This window comes from Chrysochloris asiatica, unplaced genomic scaffold (genome assembly GCF_000296735.1).
Source record: "Chrysochloris asiatica unplaced genomic scaffold, ChrAsi1.0 scaffold00112, whole genome shotgun sequence".
NCBI lineage: Eukaryota > Metazoa > Chordata > Mammalia > Afrosoricida > Chrysochloridae > Chrysochloris > Chrysochloris asiatica.
In genome coordinates this window covers 5,676,659-5,695,776 of record NW_006408630.1, presented here as the reverse complement: position 1 = coordinate 5,695,776, position 19,118 = coordinate 5,676,659, and the positions used below count along the sequence as shown (strand labels likewise).

The window sequence follows — 19,118 nt, the reverse complement described above, 5'->3', positions numbered from 1 at the left end:
AAGGTGTATGATTTGTTGAATGTAAAACTGATGATCTGCCCTGTAAACTTTCACTCAATCCACAATAAAAACTTTAAACAAAACAAAACAAAAGACCCTATGCAGGATTTCTATGAGTCAAGATTGACTTAACAGCACTTAACAAGATGGAAAGAAAAGTGTATGAGACCACCTCTCACCTGTAGATTTTTGGCTTGAATGGCAAAGAAGATGGTGCAGTCATTCGCTGAAATATGAAATACTCTATTAGGAGGCATTGCTATAGGTAAGTGGTGTTGAACCGGTTATGGCTCAGAGTGACCCTATATAGGGTTTCTGAGGAGCAGCTGGGGAATTTGAACTACCAACTTTATGGTTCAAACCAACCTTGCAGTACAGTGCATTATACCACAGAGCCACACCAGGACTCCATTAGGAAGGGAAGAGTTCTACATTCAGGTTTATAATTTTGATGGAATTTTGGTCATTATGGAACCCAATCCACAGCCATTGAGTTGCTTCTGACTCATAGCACCCAAAAAGACAGAGTGGAACAGCTCCTTAGGGTTTTGAGATTGCAAATCTTTACAGAAATAGGCATTATCCTCATCTTACTCCCACAAACTAGCTGTGGGTTTTAAACCACCAACCTTGTGGTTAGCAGCCTAGTTGAAATGTCAAATGTATTGATGTGGAGCTCTTCAGAGGGAACTGTCATAGACAGAGGAATCAGCCATGAATAAATGTCCTGGTACCACAAACAGTTAATTGTTCAGCTGCTAACAGAAAGGTTGTCAGAACCCACTCAGCAGTTCTGTGGGGAAAAGATCTGGCAAATTGCTTCCATCAATATTAAAGCCAAGAAAATGCTTCAGGGCACTTCTACTCTATGACATGAAGTCATAGTGACATGATAGTGCAAAACAGCAGTGATAAAATGATTGTTACAGTCTTGGATTTTGCAAGACCACTCGGGCAGAATGTATGCAGAATCCATGGTCACTACCAATAAAATAAGAAGCTCTGGTAGCATAATCGATTACGAGTGGGCAGCTAACTGAAAGGTCAGCAGTTCAAATCTACCAGAAAGGGGAAGCTTTCTGCTCCTGTAAAGAATTACAGTCTCAGAAATCCTATACAGGGTAGATAGGAGTCAAATCACTTGCCTACTATTGTAGGCTACTTGAAAGGACATGTAGATCATCCTGAAAGAGCTAGAGGAACAGAAGATACTGCTTGAAAGAAAGACCATCAGGGGGTGAAAAAAGCAGACTGTTTGACTATTACAAGAACAAGTAAGCTATTCACTTGGGAACAACCAAGGCAAGCCATCAAGGCCCTTCAGGACAAACCCATTTCGAAGACTGAAATGCAAAGAGAACACAAAAACAGGCTCGTAAGCTCACTGGTGACCATGTTGGTCTACCTGTGAGTGGAAGTTGGGAAAAGACAGTAATGAAGGCATGGGCTGAGTTCAACCATGTTCCATAGGCTCCTGTTGATCTTGAGATGAAGGAGAGAAGAGGAGGGATTGGTTGGTGTGAAGTCTGGGGAGACTTGGTAACTCCTTAGTCCATGGACACTGATCTAGCCATGGTGGACTAGAGCTGAGAGTGAATATCAAATGGGAGGAGGCACAAGGATTCCAAAGCTTAAAGATAGTACCCATTTTACCTAGCTTGGATGACTTGATGATCAGAACTCAACTAGAGAAAGATAAAGAAATTTGATAAAGGAAGCAAGTGTAAATTACTACAATTTGATGAACTTGACCTTTACTTATGGATGTTATTGTAGTTGTTGTTATGTGCCATCAAGTAAGTTCTGACCCATAGCGGCCCTGAATAGGATTTCCAAGGAGCAGCTGGTGAGCTTGAACAGCTAACCTTGCAGTTCAAACAGCTTTACAGTCTGGCACATTAACCCACAGTGCCACACCAATACCAACTGAGAGAGAAGGAGTCTTCACATCAAGAATCAAGCCTACCCCCTATCCCCAAGGTTGATATGGACAGGCAACTTAGACATCGGCTACCTAAAATGGGCGGTTATAAATGTAAAGCCGTTTGAACTGCAAAGTCAAACTCCTTTCAAGCTCCCAGTCATTCCTCCGAAACCCTATACAGGGTCGCTATGGGTCAGAACTGACTCGTTGGCACTTAACAACAACAACAAAGGTATGAAGTGGCTGGCTTAGAAGTTTTCAAAAGGGAGTTTAGTTTCAGAGTGAGGGGTTAGGTAGGATCCCCACTGAATAGTTTTCATCTTGTCTAGATGTGTCTGGTGGAAGGATATGGGGATATTTGACTCAATAGTGATTAACTGTTATCACAACTAATTGTGATTGTCACAACTGTAAAGGTAGAATATATATAACAAAAATAGAGGAATAGATAATCTTTCTTTCCAGCAGCGTGGACTCTAGGACCATCGAGAAGGAAGAGCATGAGTGGAACATGGGATCCTAACCAGAGAAAACCAAAACAAAAAATATATCCAATAATAGCACAAATGTATGATTTTCAAGAATGTCAAAACAATGAAAATTTAAAGTGTAAAAGCCAGAAAATGTTTGATATGACTCAAGTTGAATATCAAACTTATACATTTGAATATTAAGCTTTTGTTTTTATTACATCTGAAATAATTTTAAACTTCTTGCTGTTGCTATTACGTTCCATTGAGTTGATTCTGACATATGGTGATGCTGTTTAAGGTTCCCAAGGAACGACTGGTGAGTTTGAACTGCCAACCTTGCAATTCAAACTGACCCTGAAGTCCAGTGCTTATCTTACTGTGCCAAATCCGGTACACATACCCACACATGTTGAGGGAATGAGTTGCTGAGCCTGGGGGCTCGAGACCATAGTCTCAGAGAAACTGAGGTCTATTGGCATAATCCACAAAGCCAATATTCTACATCTTACATTGGAGAGTAACAACTGGAGTTTTAAAAGGTGGTGAGCAGTCATCTAAGGTGCAATTATTGTCTCTCTCCATTTGGAGCAAAGAAGAGTGTAGAAACTTGAAGACATATGGAAACAATTAGTCCAATGGACTAAAGGATCATCAGCTTCTATGACACTACGAATGGAAGAACTAGATGACTGATGCCCAGCTACCACTACTAACTGCTCTGAAAAGGCTAACATTAGAAAGTTGTAGATAGAGTGGGAGAAAATATGGACCAAAACCCAAAACCATAAAAAAGATCAGACTTACTTACTAGTCAAATAGACTGATGAAACCCCTGAGATTTTATCTTTCAGGTTTAGAACTTCACTCACCTCCATGGCTCGATTTTTAGCCAAACAAGAGACTGGTTTATTAGAAAAACAGTAACACTAGGGAGGGAGGTACTATTCAGAATAATCAACTATTTAAGATCAAAAGGACAGTATTTACACATGGACAACGTTCAGAAGAATTAAGAATGAAGGAGGAATGGAAACAGAAAACACAGGGAAGAAGTAGAATAAGTATGGACTACAAACAATGACACAGAAAAAATGTCATGAATTATGGAATGGAAATTTTATTTGCTCTATAAAGCTTCATAATAAAGCTACATAATAAAAAGTTTTAAAAACCAAAACACCACTAACATTTTTTTTTAAAAAATCAATTTTCCTCTGATTTATAGTCTTTGTTTTGGGGTAGGGATATTGTAACAGTAAAACTGGATGATTTTCTTTATTATTGCTGTATTTCTGTAACATATTATCTTTGTAAGACTATATGCCTCCACTGCCACCTTAATTCTATTGTAAAAAAAAAACAAAAATACAACTTTATATTAGGCAGGAATTTTACATAATTGAACAATATTGCAGTTGTCTTATCTAACTGCTGAGTTGAGTTTCATAATTTGAATTTTTCTCCTTAAAATGATGTACACTTAATTAGTTTATATAGGATAAACAACTAGATAATTTTCTAAGATACAAATAATTTGCATTTTCTTTCATATTACTATATGATTGCAGGAATTCTTACTAATGTATATTCTAAGAAAATCTGATATAATAGGTTTGATTGTAGACAGAAAATACTAGTTATCTTAAGTTCAGAATTCAATGGTAATCAGATCAAAATAATTCTTATTAAAATATTTATTTTACTAACACTTATGGTATATGGCATAATATTTATTAATATTGTTTATTTAAAATAAAAATTACATATCCAAATCTAATTCTCCAATGTACATCTAATTTTTTTTAATGAGCTAGATTTTTGACAGTATCACCATTTAAAATATTAGTATTTTGAAAGCAGAATTATATAAGTTTTAGTTTCATAACAATGAAAAATAAAATATACAAAAACTAGATTTAAATTTTCAAAACTAAAATTTATTGAACTACTTAGTATAGCTAAAGTACTATGATATGGGCTTTACAAAGATTTCCTTATTAATCAAAAGGAGAACCTTATTTTTTCACTCTTTAGCTACTAAAATTTTTAAGTAATTAGAGATACCAAAAGTTTCTCACACATTCACTATATTGTCTCGTGTAATCACTATATTTCATAAACAGTTTGTATGTTTTGTTGTTGGTAAGTGCTGTAGAGTCAGTTCTGACCCACAGTGACCCTGTATAGGGTTTCCAAGGAGCAGCTGGTGAGCTTGAACCACTGACCTTGCAGTTCCAGCTGACTTTGCAGTCTGGCGCATTAACCCACAGAGCCACACCAGGACTCAGTTTGTATGTTAGGCAATCTTATATTCTTAAAAAAGATAATAAAAGAGTTCTTTTTAAAACTTTTGTAAGCTATCTGGTAGAAAAGACTTGCTGTTCTCATCTTGAGAACTCTTATTCATGAAATTTGATGATTGAAAAAAAAGAACATGAGCTTTCTGGGCATCCTTATAAGAAAGGCCTATCTAATTTAATCTAGAATGGTTCTCCATGTAGAATCATCATGACTACAAGACATCTATACCGTCTTGTATCAAGATGTCAGCACTCATAAAAGTTTAATATGAAAATATTTGAAACATGAAAATGTGTCTATATACTTGGGAAGAATCGTGCTTTACAATATCTCGGTCCCTAAAAATACTAGTGTTATGGTTGCAACGCAAAAGTTGCAAATTAATGAGTAGTGATAGTTGCAGATTGTGGTTATTCCTCATCAGATGCTAGATACCTAACCGGCAAGATGGTCAAGGAGGACCACATGAATATTATTACTCAGGGCAAGTAATATTCTGCATGCCAAGCACCAGAAATTTGGTCTTGGTATCAGATTGTGCAGCACTGAAACTGAAAATCAAGATATATCCCTTACAGTAATAATTTTACATGTTTGGGCAAAGTGTGAAACCATTTCATGACTTTGTATATATTATAAATGTTTGTATGCTTCATAAGCATATCAAATAAAGAAAATTGTTTATCCAGAGTGCCTGATACCTGGCCCTGTTACAGATTAATGGTATTTCTGGAATGTGATAAACCCCTACTTCAAAAAAAAAAAAATGTTTTGGTACAGAGGATATGGTATGTAACACAGAATGTAAGTATAATAAGAAATTAAAAAGTTTAGCATCTCCCCTGCCCCAAAAAATAGAGAGATCCCTTAATATGGAGCTTGATTTAATTCTAGACTTTATGTGGATCATGCAGTCTCACATTTTCATACAAATACCCAATCCAAAATTCTAATTGCAAAATGTACATTCTTTATAATATGTACTTCCAAGAACATCTTTGTTGTTTTTGTTGTTGCTGTGTGTATTTGAGTCAGTTCCAACTCATTGCAACCCTGTATACGTTTTCAGAGGAGGCGCTGGTAAGTTTGAAGCACCTACCTTACAGTGCAAACCACCTACCTTGCGGTTCAAACCAACCTTGTGGTTCAGTGCCTATCCTACAGTGTCATACCAAGACTCAAACCACCACACCAGGACACCTTTACAAGTCCAATAATCTACATTTAAATAATGATGATGTTGAAATAACCAATATGATATTTACCAAGTTTAGGAATAAAATGCCCTGCAATAGAAACTTAATAATACTTATTCCAGATTCACAGAACATACTGTATTGTCACCTAAAAACACCTTTTATTTTGTTAAAGTTATTTATTTACATACTGATCAATTACCCTAATAATATTATGTAATTTACTGTTATCACCAGCAATTTCAACTCTTCCTATTAAAAAACAACAACAATAAGCAAACAAGGAAAACATCCAAACCACAAAACTTTGTTTCTTACTTGAATTTTGGGGGGAAGGAGCATGTGATGTAAGATTTTAGATTTACACTTTGATTTTACAAGTAACTTAACATTTCATGACTTGATTTTTTTTTTTTTTTTTGAGAAATATGCCAATTTCTAACTGAAAATCCTTTGGCAAAAATTATGAAAATAGAAAACGGGCCTAATATTTCAAGAAAATTTGATATAATGGGTCTGAGTACAGGCAAGAATATGACTATACACATGGATCTCACTAGTGAAATGCACAGAAATCAAACTGATTACATCTGTGGAAAGAAAGAAACAATGGAAAAGCTCCATATCATCAGCCAAAACAAGGCCGGGGCAGACTGTAACAGACGATCAGTTGCTCATATGCAAATTCAGACTGAAGCTGAAGAAAATGAAAACAAGTCCATGAGAGCCAAAATATGAACTTGAATATATCCCACTTGAATTTAGAGATCATCTGAAACAGATTTATTACATTGGACACTAAAGACCAAAGACCAGAAAAGTTGTGGGATGACGTCAAGAATATCATACAGGAAGAAAGCAGCAAAAGGTCATCAAGAAGACAAGAAAGAAGGAAAACATCAAAGTGGGTGTTAGAAGAGACTCTGAAATTTGCTCTCCAGCATAGAGATGCTAAAGCAAATGGAAGAAATGAGGAGGTACAAAGCTGAACAGAAAATTTCAAAGGTCAGCTCAGGAAGACAAAGTCTTCAAATTTTTTAACAAAATGTGCAAAGATCTAGAGTTAGAAAACCAAAAGGGAAGAACAAGCTCAGCATTTCTCAAGAGGTACCATATGATCAAGAGCCAATGATCCTGAAGGAAGAAGTCCAAGGTGCATTGAAGGAATTGGCAAACACCAAGACACCAGGAATTCTTGAAATACAAATTAAAATCTTTCAATAAAGTGAGGTGGCACTGGAGGCACTCCCTCATCTCTGCCAAGAAATTTAGAAGACAACTGTCTGGTTGACTGGTTGGAAGAGATCCGTATTTGTGCCCATTCCAAAGAGGGATGACCCAACAGAATGCAGAAATCATTGGACATTATCTTTGATATCCCATGTGAGTAAAGTTTTACTAAAGGTAATACATACAGGAAGAGAAATTCCAGAGATTCAAGCTGGATTCAGAAGAGGACATGGAATGAGGTATATCATTGCTGATGTCCGATGGATCTTGACGGAAAGCAGAGAATACCAGAAAGATATTTACCTGTGCTGTATTGACTATGCAAAGGCTTTCGATTGTGTAGATCATGACAAGCTATGGACAACATTACAAAGTATGAGCATTCCGGAACACCTAATTGTGCTCATGAGGAACCTGTACATGGACCAAGAAGCAGCTGTTCGAACAGAACATTGGAAAACTGAATGGTTTAAAATTAAGAAAGGTGTGTGACAGGGTTGTATTCTTTCACCATACTTATTCAGCCTGAATGCTGAGAAAATAATCTGAGAAGCTGGGTTATATGATGAAAAATGTGGCATCAGGATTGGAGGAAGACTCATTAACAACCTGAGATATGCAAATGATACAACCTTGCTTGCTGAAAGAGGAGAGGACTTAAAATACTTAGTAATGAAGATCAAAGATTGCAGCCTTTGGTATGGATTGCATCTCAATGTACAGCAAATAAAAATCATCACCACTGGACCAATAAAAAATATTCTTATCAATGGAGAAAAGATTGAAGTTGTCAAAGACTTCATTTTACTTGGATCAACCATCAACACTCATGGAAGCAGCAGCCAAGAAATCAAATGACATGTTGCATTAGGCAAATCTGCTGCCCAAGACCTTTTTAAAGTATTGAAGAACAAAGATATTTGCTTGAGGACTAAGGTGCACCTGAAACAAGCCATGGTATTTTCAATAACCTCATATGCATGTGAAAGCTAGACAGTAAATAAGGAAGATAATAGATGAATTGATGCATTTCTGTTGTGGTATTGGAAGAAAATATTGCAAGTACCATGGGCCATCAAAAGAACAAACAGATCTGTGTTGCAAGAAGTGCAGCCAGAGTGCTCCTTGGAGGCTGGGTTGGCCAGACTTCATCATATTGTCAGGAGGGACCAGTCGCTGGAGAAGGATATCATGTTTGGTAAGGTGGAGGATCAGAGAAAAAGAGGAAGACCCCCAGTGAGATGGATTGGCAAAGTGCAGCAGCAATGGGCTCAAGTGTGGCAACAATTGTGAGGTTGGCCCAGGACTGAGCAGTGTTTAGTTCGCTATGAATCGGTACTGACTCGATGGCACCTAACAATAAACCAGGAAACCCTATCATCTAGTGAATTTTCTTTTGGCAGGCATCAGCATAAGCTAAATAGAGCTAAGATCATACTGTAGCTATCTTTTTAAATAGAATTATTTTTAGGGCTAAATTTTGAAAGATCAACCTTTTGAACTGGTATTTGCTCAAAACATGGAATCTCAGGATCCAATTAGAGTTGCACATTTAGGCCAGAAAAAACATTGTAAAAATTATATGAGCCCGTGGCATCAATAAAACTTTACCTTTAAAACTGGGAATTAGCTATCACATACTACACTCTTTACCCTGTCATATTCCACTTACTCAAAAATGGGTGTATATTCTAAAATGAAAGATTTTGCTGATATGCATTTTAATAAAGTACCTTACTTTTATTAAAAATGCAATAATGTACTTCTCCATATAAGAATAAAAGACATGAAGAACATACGATGGGCATAGATACTGCTTCTTTTTCCCCTTCCCTTTCTTTGAAGACTTCTCTTTGGAATAGGCTTCTTCAACCCACAAGGAAAGCAACATTAAAAAGGCAATCATCAATAAAAACTTCATCTTGAAGTGTTAAGTTTCAGCAGATTGATCTACAAGAGAGAACAAGAAAATGTTTACATCTATAATGCAAATAATAACTATGTGATTATCTCTTTAAGGAATATGATCACTAAAACTCAAATGGGCAAGTACATTTATATATCAAGTCTTCACTGCTCAATACTAAGTGGTTACATTTCAACAATACCTAACAGTTTTGCATGTAAAAGTTTAGTAGTGGGGGAAAGAAAAGGAAAAAACCAAACTCACTGCCCTATCGTTGATTCTTATTCAGAGTCATCCTATACAGGCACTGTTTCCAAAACTGTAAATCTTTATGGGAGCTGTCTGACAACCTTATCTTTCTCCCACTGAGCTGCAGGTGGGATTGAACAACTGACCTTGAGGCTATTAGTCCAAAGACTAATCTACAACCCCCCTTTAGTAGTAAAATGTAGTTTCAATAATGGCTCATAAAAAACAAGACCTCAAAGAAGTATGATAGTTACTATGAAAAAATTCTGAGCTATATAAAACTGCAAATTTACATTGAATTGCAGAGTCTATCAATATATCTAGAAGCATGTTTAACATAGCATTAAAATGGTTATCTCTGGCTAGCACATTTGAGTATTTTTGTTTAGTTTCTCTTTAACTGTCTATATTTCTTCAACTTTGCATGTAAATGATTTTTCAAAACAAATAAAATGATTTTAAAGGAAAATAATTCTAAGTATTAAAGTAATGACAGATTTAAGAGAAAAATATTAGGAACGTAGAGTTTCATACTCTAAATCCATAGTGTTTTTAATTGTACACAATAAATATGCAAGCTATCTTTTGCCCAAAAAAGGTGCATATCAATTTGTTAGCATTTTCATTTCTCTACTTATGTGATATGAACATTTATCATAAAAAAGATTACTCCAGAAATTCTTGGTAACATTATGTATAATAAACAGCGAGTGTGGTCAAACTGTTTCAAATAATTTTCTTAGCCCCATTTTAATAACATTTACCATGCTCAAATGAGTATTATATTCTTGCCAGAATCTGCGTCAAAAAAAAAAAAAAAACTTTAAGCATCAGCTACCCATGGAATATTTAAACCATTTCTACCTACATCCTTCATGTCCACTCTACAAACTGTTTCTCATTAATTGTTTGCTGCAGAGTAAAAGATATGTCATATCTATCATCACTAACTAAATGTCCATCTCACCCTTAGGAATTTGTTTCCCCTCTGTTTGTTTTCCCCAGGATTTCTTTTTTCTCACGTTTATCCTTGACACCTCAAAGGCAAACCATAAGGTCTTCTCAGTCTCTTTAAACAGTAGGCAATGGGGAGGGGGGGTAAGTGGGTAGGAGATGCGGGGGGGTGTGCTTAGCAGACCCACAGTAGCAGCAATAGGCTCTACTCTGCCAACTTACAGCTTTGGACGCTCCCTCCCCCATCCTATAGCAGCACCTGCTCCCAGATACATTTGTCCAAAGCAGCAGGTACTTCTACCTTCACATCCTTCCCAAAGAAAACAGGGGGCCATCCTAAAGGTTTGAAGGAGTCAATAAATTCGAAGCTAAGATCTCCTTAGTCGCCCCACCCTCAACCTTTCAAAGGGGACAATTGCTTGACTGAGGGTTTTTAGCAATCAATACAATGCTAGTTACCCTCCTCTCCAACCTTGCATTTGCTAATTGCCCCGGCCCTGCCCTGCCCTGCCCTCTGTCTAGAGCATCTTAGCAGACGCCACAGCACCTGCCCTGCGCCCCGGGCCGTCCTCCGCACCAGGCAGCGCCCGCCTCCTCCCCACACGCCGCAGTGCTCCCTGTGCCCACACCATCCCGCTCTTGACCAAGCTTTCCGCAGAGACATTCATTCATTCCTGCCCTCAGACCCCTATGCTCTCTCCTCTGCTGTCCCTCCTTCTTAAATGGGCCCTGGGCACTTACCCCGAGGCGTTTGCGCCCGCAGCCGCCAGGCGAGGATGCGGCGGCTCCTAGCCAAGGCGGCAGTGGCTGCCGGGGGTGCGACGGGCGCAGAGCGGGGGCAGCTGTGTCCCCGCCGCCCGCACGACCGCGGAGCTCAGCTGACGCGCCTGCTCGGGCAGCGGAGCCTGCGCCGTGGCGCATCGCTGCCGGGCGTCCGCAGCCTCGGTCCCGGCCGCAGCTGGGACAGCGGGCCGAGCCAAATGGTGCCAGGACGGCGGGACAAGTGGTAACCCGAGGAAGCCTGGAAGAACACCATACCTTTCCCTCCCTGCACTGTGATGGTGGTTGCGTGCCGTGGAGTCGATTCCCACTCATAGCGACCCTGTACAGGGTTTCCGAGGCTGTAAATCTTTACGGGAGCAGAAAGCCTCATCTTTCTCCCATGGAACAGCTGGTAGTTTCGAACCTGCGGTTCTCAGCCCGATTGTAACCACTACCAGACCTTCTCCTTGCACTGCAGGAGTCCATAGCAGCAGACAGGTAGCCCTCCCGCCCCTCTTATGTGTAGGAAAGAAGAAAGGGTTCAGTTAAAAACAATGGTGCAGAAGGAAGCTTTCAATAACCAGGGATTCAGGGTCAGTTTTAGACTACTACCAGCAAAAGCTTGTTGAGCAACGAATGACCTTGGACCAAACCAGACAAAATACAGTTTCTGTGGTTTCATCATTTGCCTGAGTTCATCACTTTCTAAAAGCCTGACCTTTCAAAGCAAAGTTAAATTGGTCAAAATTATTGAGACCATATGGTCATGTAGGTAATAATTTTAACCTTTGTTACATAATTAACGTTTGTTCAAGAATGTATGGTATTCAAAGCCATTTCACGTAACTCTCCCCTTTGGCTCTTACAGAAATCCTCTGGAAAAGTTTTATGACATCATTTGATTTTATAGATGAAGAAAGTGAAATTGAGATATTAAGAAATTTACTTAGGGTTAGAAATCTAGAATAGAAGTCCTGCTAGCATGTGGATTATAAACTGGACTGCTAGCTGCAAGGTCAGTTCAAATCTACCAGTAGCTCTTACAGAGCAAGATGAGGCTCTCTGCAAGAAAACCCTATGTAGGGTTCTTAAGAGTCCTGGTGTGGCTCTGTAAGATAAGCACTTCACCATCTGGTAGATTTGAACCACAAAGGTCACTGTGGTATAGAACCCACTCAAGGGTATTTAAGAACAGCAAATGAACTGGAACAGACTCAGTGGCACAAAACCACAACCACAAATCTAGAAAAGAATTTAGCAGAGACAAAGCAAGTTGTTTTGCAGTGATGACTTAGATTTGCTCTCTGCCTTCAGAGAGTATCATGCCTTCTCCATGTAGAAGTAGTACTTCTTCTTTGGTACAAACAGTTCTTGAGTAATCTAAAATTTACCAGACAAGGCTTTTGTATTATCTCTTGAATGCATAGTTGATTAACTTGTCAAGAAAGCACTTGGCATTTGCATTGTCTTAAGTATATAGTCACTACTTATAATGATATAATATGGATCTATGGATGTAACCACTAGAAGATTTTTCAACAAATAGAATTTGGGAATAGGCATACCTTACATACACAACCAAACCCACTGCCATGAAGTGCTTCTGACTCAAAAGTGACACCATAGGACAGAGAAGACCTGCTCCATATGTTCCAACACTGTAAATATCTTCTGAAGCAGACAGTCTCACCTTTTCTGAACAGCTAGTCCAATGCACAGTTCCATCTCACTATAGACAAGGGCACTCCAAAAAGTTCATGATAGTGGAATGAAAAAATAATGAAATGTCCTACAAACTTTTTGAATATCCATAATATATTCCAGTTCTTAAAACGATTCTGCTGCCCTAGATTGTTGTTGTTAGGTGCCAATGAGGTGGTTATGATTAACTCATAGCTACCGTGTGAATAGAATGAAACACAGTTTATTAAGCATCAGTCCATTACCGCTGCCACTGTGATGATCAATCTTTTGGGGGTTTTCCTCTTTTTCACTACCCTATGCTATACCTAGCATGATGTCCTTCTCCAGGGACTAATTCCTGCTGATAACATGTCTGATATATAAGAGACCAAGGTTCGCCATCCTGGCTTCCAACAAAGACTTGTTCTTCTAGCTGTCCAGGGTACTTTCACTATTCTTCTCGAACACTGTAACTGAAATGCATCAATGCTATGATCTTCCTTATTCACTGTCAAACTTTTACATGCATATAAAGCCGTTAAAATATGGCTCAGGTCAGCTGCACCTTAGTCCTCAGACTGATATCATTGCTCTTGAACACTTTAAAGAGGTCTGGTGGAGCAGATTTGCCTAAAGAGATACGTCATTAGATTTCTAGAGTGCTGTTTCCATGAGGATTGATAGACGATCCAAGTAAAATGAAGTTTTGACAGCTTCGAACTTCTTTCTATCTAACATGATGTTATTTATTAATCCAGTTGTGAGGATTTTTGTTTTCTTTACATTGAAGTGCAATCCATACTGAAGACTGTTATCTTTGATCTTCATCAGTATTTTAAGTCTTCTTCACTTTCAGCAAGCAAGGTTGTATCATCTGCATATAGCAGGCTGTTAAATGAGTCTTCCTCCAATCCTGATGCCATGTTCTTCTTTTTATGAGTCAGCTTCTAGGATTACTTGCTCAGGATACAAATTGAATTAGTATGGTGAAAGAGTACAACCCTGACACACACCTTTCTTAATCTTAAACCATTCAATGTTTCCTTGTTCCATTTGAGCAACTACCTTTGGTCTATGTACAGGTTCCTTATGAGTACAATTACATGTTCCAGAATACTCATTCTCCACAATGTTATCCATAGCTTGTCATATGTCTTTGCAGTTGAAAACCTTTGCATAGTCAATAAAGCACAGGTAAATATCTTTCTGGTATTCTTTGCTTTCAGCCAAGATCCATCTGACATCAGCAAGGATATCCTTCAGTCTATGTCTTATCTGAATCTGGCTCAAACTTCTGGTAGTTCCCTAACAATGTACTGTTGCAGCCAGTTATAAGTTATCTTTAGCTAAATTTTCATTGCATGTGATATTGTCTGAAGATTTCCACATTCCATTGGGTGGCAACTCTTTAGAATGGGGACAAAAGTGGTTTCCTTCCAATCAGTTCACCAGGGTGCTGTCTTCCAAAATTTCCTAGCATAGATGAGTGAGTGCCTCCAGTGCTGCATCAATTTATTGAAATGGTGCCATTCGTGTTCCATCAATTCCTTGCCAATGTTTTCAGTGTCCCTTGGACTTCTTCCTTCAGTATCATTGGCTCTTGATCATATGCTACCTCTTGCAATGGTTGAACATCAACCATTTCTTTTTGGTTCAGTGACTGTATATTCCTTCTATCTTCTTTTGGTGCTTTCTGCATCGTTCAATATTTTGCCCATAGAATCCTTCAATATTGAAATTCGAGGTTTGAAGTTTTTCTTAAGTTCCCTCAACTTGAGAAATACTGAGTGTGTTCTTCCTTTTTGGTTTTCTAACTCCCAGATTTTGCACATTTTGTTACAAATATTTGACTTTGTTTTTTTCAAGCTACTCTTTGAAATGTTCAGTTCAATTCTTTACCTCCTCATTTCTTCCATTTGCTTTAGCATCTCTACACTGGAGAATAAGGCTCAGAGTCACTTCTGACATCCATTCAGGTATTTTCCATATTTCATGTCTTCTTAATGACCCTTTGCTTTCTTCCTATATGATGTACTTGATGTCATTCCACAACTCTTCTGGTCTTCAGTCTTTAGTGTGTAATGCATCAAATCTGTTCTTGAGATGACCTCTGAATCCAGGTGGGATATGTTCAAAGTCTAATTTTGGCTCTCATGACTTGTTTTTCATGTTCATCACCTTCAGCCTGCATTTGCATATGAGCAATTGATCTGTTCCACAGTCTTCCCCTGCCTTTGTTTTGGTTCATGATATGAAGCTTTTCCATCGCCTCTTCCCACTGATGTTGTCAATTTGATTTCTGAGTGTTCTATCTGGTGATGTCCACGTGTATAGTCATAATCTATGTTGTTTAAAAAGGTATTTGCAACACACAAATCATTGGCCATGCAAAATTCTATCATGCAATCTCCAGCATTGTTTCTAACACTAAGGCCATATTTTTCAACTATGATCCTTCATCTTTGTTTCCAACTTTCACATTCCTATCACCAGTAGTTATCAATACATCTTGAATGCATGTTTGATCAATTTCAGACTGAAGAAGTTGGTAGAATTCTTCAATTTCATCATCACTGGCTTTTGTGTTTGGTGTGTAAATCTGAATAGTAGTGGTATTAACTCTGGTCTTCCTTGCAGATGTATGGGTATAATCCTATCACAGACTGCACTGTACTTTTGGATACCTCTTGAAATGTTCTTTTTTTGATAATGAAAGTGGTGTTATTCCTCTTCAATTGGACATTCCCAGCATAGTTAATGATATATTTATCAGATTCATCATAGCCAATCCAAACCCATTTCCACTCTCTAATACCTAGATATTGATATTTATGTGTTCCATTTCATTTTTGACAAATTCTAATTTTTCTTGATTCATACATCATACATTACATTTTATGATTATTAATGGATGTTTACAACTGTTTCTCCTCATTCTTTGTTGTACCCCATCAGCAAATGAGGGTCTTGAAAACTTTACTGCATTTGCATCATCATGGTCATCTCTACTTTGAAGAGGCAGTTCTTCCCCAGTCATATTTTGAGTGTCTTCCAACCTGAGGATCTCTTCTTCCAAGCACTATATCTGACAATATTGTGGTCCTCTTCATTGTATTTCTACATTCATTATTCTGGTGCTATCTGATAGTGTTCTACTGCTACTCATAAGGTTGTCAGTGACTAAACATTCAGAAGTTTATTCACTCTCCTTCTTCCTAGTCTGTCTTAGTCTGGAAGCTCAACTGAAACCTATCCACCTTGGGTAGATTCTCTTGTTGTTTAAAATACCCATGGCATAGCTTCCAGAATCACAGCAACATGCAAATTACCAAAGTACGAACAACCTGGCAGATGAGTGGTGGCCCTAGATTAATAATGTTATTTATTTCAAGAGCTGTCCTAATTGGAGTCCTCCACATAGATCATACTATGACTTTAGATTTCATAGATATACAAAGATGATTGTATTGATGACCTAAGTTTTATGTAAATTTTCAGAACAGATTATAATATTTTTGTTGTTAGTGACCATATATAGGGTTTCTGAGGAGCTGCTGGTAGGTTTGAACCACCGACCTTGAGGTTAACAGCCAAGTGCTTATCATACAGCACTAATTGTTGTTAAGTGCCGTCGAGTTGGTTCCGACCCATAGCAACACTGTATAGGGTTTCTGAGGAGCATCTGGTAAGCTTGAACCACCAACTTTGCAGTTCAAATGGCTTTGCAGTCTGGCGCATTAACCCACAGTGCCACACCAGGTCTCCACAGTGCTAGTAGGAAGGGTAAAATAATTCATTTCATAAAATCTAAGAAGTTTAGAAGTTGAAACATTTTTCAAGTAATCAAGGTTATTAGTAAGAGTTTGAGGTAATCAGATGTACAAATCAATGTAATGAAACAGATTGTCTTTCATTTATAAAATTGCAAATATTTTTTATATTTGAAATACCTAAAATTTACTTGTTTACCATCCCTAATACTATTTCTAGTGGTGACAATTACAATAGTGTATTAGAGAATTAGATTCTTCATAAGAAAAGTATAAACAGCTATTTAGATGTTGTTTGATTTTTGGGGGGTGGTAGGAAACAAATGTTAGAGAATACATTCAGTCGATGACCTTAAATAGCTTTTTCCAAGTCTGTGAATCTGTTAAGCTCAGAATTTTTAATATTCTTGTGAATAGATTGCTAGAGGGAGTGCCAACTGCATTTCTGCCCAAGAGAGGGGTCTTGCCTTCTACTGATTAAGAATAGTCAGGTGTGATGAGTATCCATACCAGCAAAAAGAAAGAGGCTAAAAAGACTTGCAAGCGGAGACAGGAGACAGGATGGCTTAAAGTAATGCATAACCCCTGAACATAGACCTTGCTGGGGTTTAAAAGGTTAGGGGTAGGGGAAAGACATAATGTTTATTCATAAAGATAGGTAGGGATCTCTGGGAAATTGTACATTTAGGAGGTGGTCAAGCTAATTGAGTCCTGGTGTGGTGCTGTGGGTTAATGCACTGATCACAAGGTTGGTTTGTACCACAGGTTCGCAGTTCAAGCTCACTAGCTACTCCTCAGAAACCCTATACAGGGTTGCTATGGGTGGCAACTGATTTGATGGCACTTAGCAACATCAATAAATGCTAATTAGGTGCGTGCACAGCATTCCTTCAAGATGGATTCCAGCAAAAGGTCTCTAATAAGGGCAGACAGAACTTATTGTGGGATTTCCAACATATATAGTTCTTCAGGACTCTTATTCAGAGTTTGCATTCTCCTTTGTCACAGCAGAAGATTTGTCCCTTAAAGTTATGCATAGGGCACTATGTAAACCAGTCAGACCTGTAACATATCACAAGACAGTAAAAATACAGAATTTTTATGGGTGGTCTTCTTTAATGGAAAGTCCCATAAAATATGGAATTTTTATGAGTAGTCTTTCTTAATGGCACGTCCCAGGATGTGGTTGTTCAACTATGGCCCTGGGCATGTCCTGCACATCATTACACTTATTCAAGCAAGAAGGGGAGCAGGCTTCCACATTCCTCAGGATTTCGGTCACAAGATTTTTGTGAATAAGTGACCTATGTTTAATCCTGACTTCGAAGCCTCCTTTTCCCCTGGAATCAATAGTATTACTGGTATTCAAATAGTAATTTGATATTGTGACAGGCAAAGTTGCTGGGTAACTAATGACCTCACATAATTTTCTCCGATTCTGTACAGTGTTGGTCCCCTTTTCTCTATTTTTTCGCTATCTACATTCACTCCCTCAGAGTCCTCTGGCACTGTAGGTTAATGCGCCAGACTGCAAAGCCATTTGAACTGCAAGGTCAGCGGTTCAAGCTTACCAGCTGCTCCTCGGAAACCCTATACAGGTTTGCTATGGGTGGGAATCGACTTGACGGCACTTACCAACAACGCATTCACTCCCTCAATAATTTTAGCCAGTCTCCTGGCTTTAAATGCCTTCTTCTCAGTTGCTGGCAATGGTATCCCTCTAAGACCCAGACCACAAACCCTGAAGTTACTCTTTGTAGACCTGTCTTTTCCTCATACCTCACTTCCAGTCTGTGAGGAAATCCGGTTTAATTTCAAACTGTATCCAAAATCCAGCTACTTCTAACTTTCCTCAGGGAAACAAACCTGGATTTGTGTTATTATCATCTTCAACTCGAATTATTTCGATAGCTTCCTAGCTATCTCCCTGCCTCTACAATTTTCCTCACCCTAACCCCCCCAAGTGGAAGGAGCTCTGGTAGCGTAGTAGTTACGAATCGGGCTGTGAACCACAAGGTCAGCAGTTCGAAACTACCAGCAGTTCCGTGGGAGACCGATGAGGAGTTCTGCTCCCGTAAAGATTTACAGTCTCGAAAACCCTGTGCAGGGTCACTATGAGTCGGAACCAACTCCACGGTACTTAACAACCTCTAAGTGGAGTCCTCATGTGGCACTGTGGGTTAATGCACTGGACCGCAAAGCCGGTTTGAACCGCAAGATCAGTGGTTCAAGCTCACCAGTTGCTCCTCGGAAACCTATACATAGGTCGCTATGGGTCAGAACCAACTCGATGACACTTAACAACAATAGCAACCCCCAAGTATTAAAAACATATATCAGATCAGTCAATCCTCAACTCAAAACCCAGTAATGACTCTGCATTTCACTCGACTATAAAGCAATTGCCCCAGTTGTTAGATACCCCCTCCAAATAAATGACTTAACCCTTTCTATTCCTTGCTCCCTCTGCTCTGGCACACTCATATTGTTGTTTCCCCAACATTCCAATACTAGGCATGATCCCACATTCACTTACTGCTACTAGCTATTTCACTTGCCAAAAACTATTTCTCTTTTTCCAGAGGTCACATATCCAGCTTCATCACATCTTAAAATTTTGGGTTACTTATTAGCTTCTCAAGGAGATGTTTTAAGCATTATTTTAAAATG

The 19,118-nt window shown here is 38.5% G+C and overlaps 1 protein-coding gene across 1 annotated transcript in view; it reads right to left on the bottom strand.

Annotated features, from left to right (window-relative positions):
* GLRB (glycine receptor, beta) overlaps positions 1-11,103 on the bottom strand; it is a 166,631-nt gene extending 155,528 nt beyond the window's left edge. Inside the window, exons 1-2 of the mRNA XM_006867914.1 lie at positions 10,975-11,103; positions 8,924-9,074 (exon numbers count right to left, since the gene is read on the bottom strand). Of these exons, the coding sequence (XP_006867976.1) occupies positions 8,924-9,045 (122 nt within the window). The 5' untranslated portion in view covers positions 9,046-9,074; positions 10,975-11,103. The remainder of the gene's footprint in view (positions 1-8,923; positions 9,075-10,974) is intronic.
* Between the last annotated feature and the right edge of the window lie 8,015 nt (positions 11,104-19,118).